We start from the raw sequence: 1378 nt of genomic DNA on the forward strand, positions 1-1378 counted from the left end.
ATGGCTTTTTCAAAGAGTTGACAATGATCTAAAACTATGAGACTTGCCTTAGTTTTATTGTGAGTTTTGTCATATATTTTTCATTAGAATTAAATCCTTGTGACAGTCATCCTTGTCATAATGGTGGAACTTGTTGTCCTACATCTGGAACTGAGTATTACTGTGACTGTCCTAGAGGTTTCGAAGGTGATAAATGTGAAACAGGTTTGTAAATATTATAATCATTGGAAATCACAAATAATTTTTTTTAAATCCTTAAACAAAGACTGCAGTAATGTGCATATATTTATATTTAATATATTGAATATTATAATCCTATTTGTGTTTTGCATCTAAAACATAGTAAAATATTCTTACTCATCGTTTCGGCCAATTTAAATTGAACTAAATTAATCAATTTTAATCTGGAGAGATTAACCGTTCAACAAAGAGGAAGATAAACAAAATTATAAATAAGAAAACGACGAGTGGAATAGTATTTTGGCTTTGGGATCAGGAAACTAGAGGACCAAAGAGGAACATACAAATTTACTGACTTATTACGTTGTAATTGTTCGCGAAAGACTTGGAATGTTGGAAATAAAAAGTTGAGAAGAAAACGAACTTGAACTTATCTTCTAATGAGTTCGCAAAGAATTTGTGAACGATGGCTTTTCAATAACGTTTACAATTTTCTAAAATTATAAGAGATTTAATTTGGTTTTAATGTGAATTTTGCTTTATCTTCCATTAGAAGTAAATCCTTGTGACAGTCATCCTTGTCATAATGGTGGAACTTGTTGTCCTACAACTGGAGGGAAGTTTAGCTGTGACTGTCCTAGAGGTTTCAAGGGTAAAACATGTGATATAGGTTTGTTATAATTATTATCATTGGAAATAACAAAAAACTTTCTTGAAATTCTACTAACGACTGTGTTTTCTAATAACTTTGCAAGTACTCGAGAACAATGGCTTTTTAAAAACGTTTACAATTTTTTAAAATTATAAGAGATTTAATTTGGTTTTAATGTGAGTTTTGTGCTTTATCTTCCATTAGAAATAAATCCTTGTGACAGTAATCCTTGTCATAATGGTGGAACTTGTTGTCCTACAACTGGAGGGAAGTTTAGTTGTGACTGTCCTAAAGGTTTCAAGGGTAAAACATGTGATATAGGTTGGTAATTATTATAATCATTGGAAATTACAAATAATTTTCTTTAAATCCCACTAGGAACTGTGTTTTTAATAATTTTGCGAAGAACACAAGAACAATGGCTTTTTAAATACGTTTACAATTTTCTAAAACTAGAAGAGATTTACCTTCGTATTAATGAGAGTTTTGTGCTTTATCTTCCATTAGAAATAAATCCTTGTGACAGTCATCCTGTCATAATGGGGA

At 30.3% G+C, this 1378-nt stretch overlaps 1 protein-coding gene across 1 annotated transcript in view; it reads left to right on the forward strand.

Annotated features, from left to right (window-relative positions):
- LOTGIDRAFT_195554 (hypothetical protein) overlaps positions 1-1378 on the forward strand; it is a gene marked incomplete at its 3' end in the record, with an annotated part of 13144 nt that overhangs the window by 1102 nt on the left and 10664 nt on the right. The window contains exons 5-6 of the mRNA XM_009065155.1: positions 88-204; positions 734-850. Coding sequence (XP_009063403.1) covers positions 88-204; positions 734-850 — 234 coding nt within the window. The remainder of the gene's footprint in view (positions 1-87; positions 205-733; positions 851-1378) is intronic.

This window comes from Lottia gigantea (genome assembly GCF_000327385.1).
Source record: "Lottia gigantea unplaced genomic scaffold LOTGIsca_68, whole genome shotgun sequence".
Taxonomy (NCBI): Eukaryota; Metazoa; Mollusca; class Gastropoda; family Lottiidae; genus Lottia; species Lottia gigantea.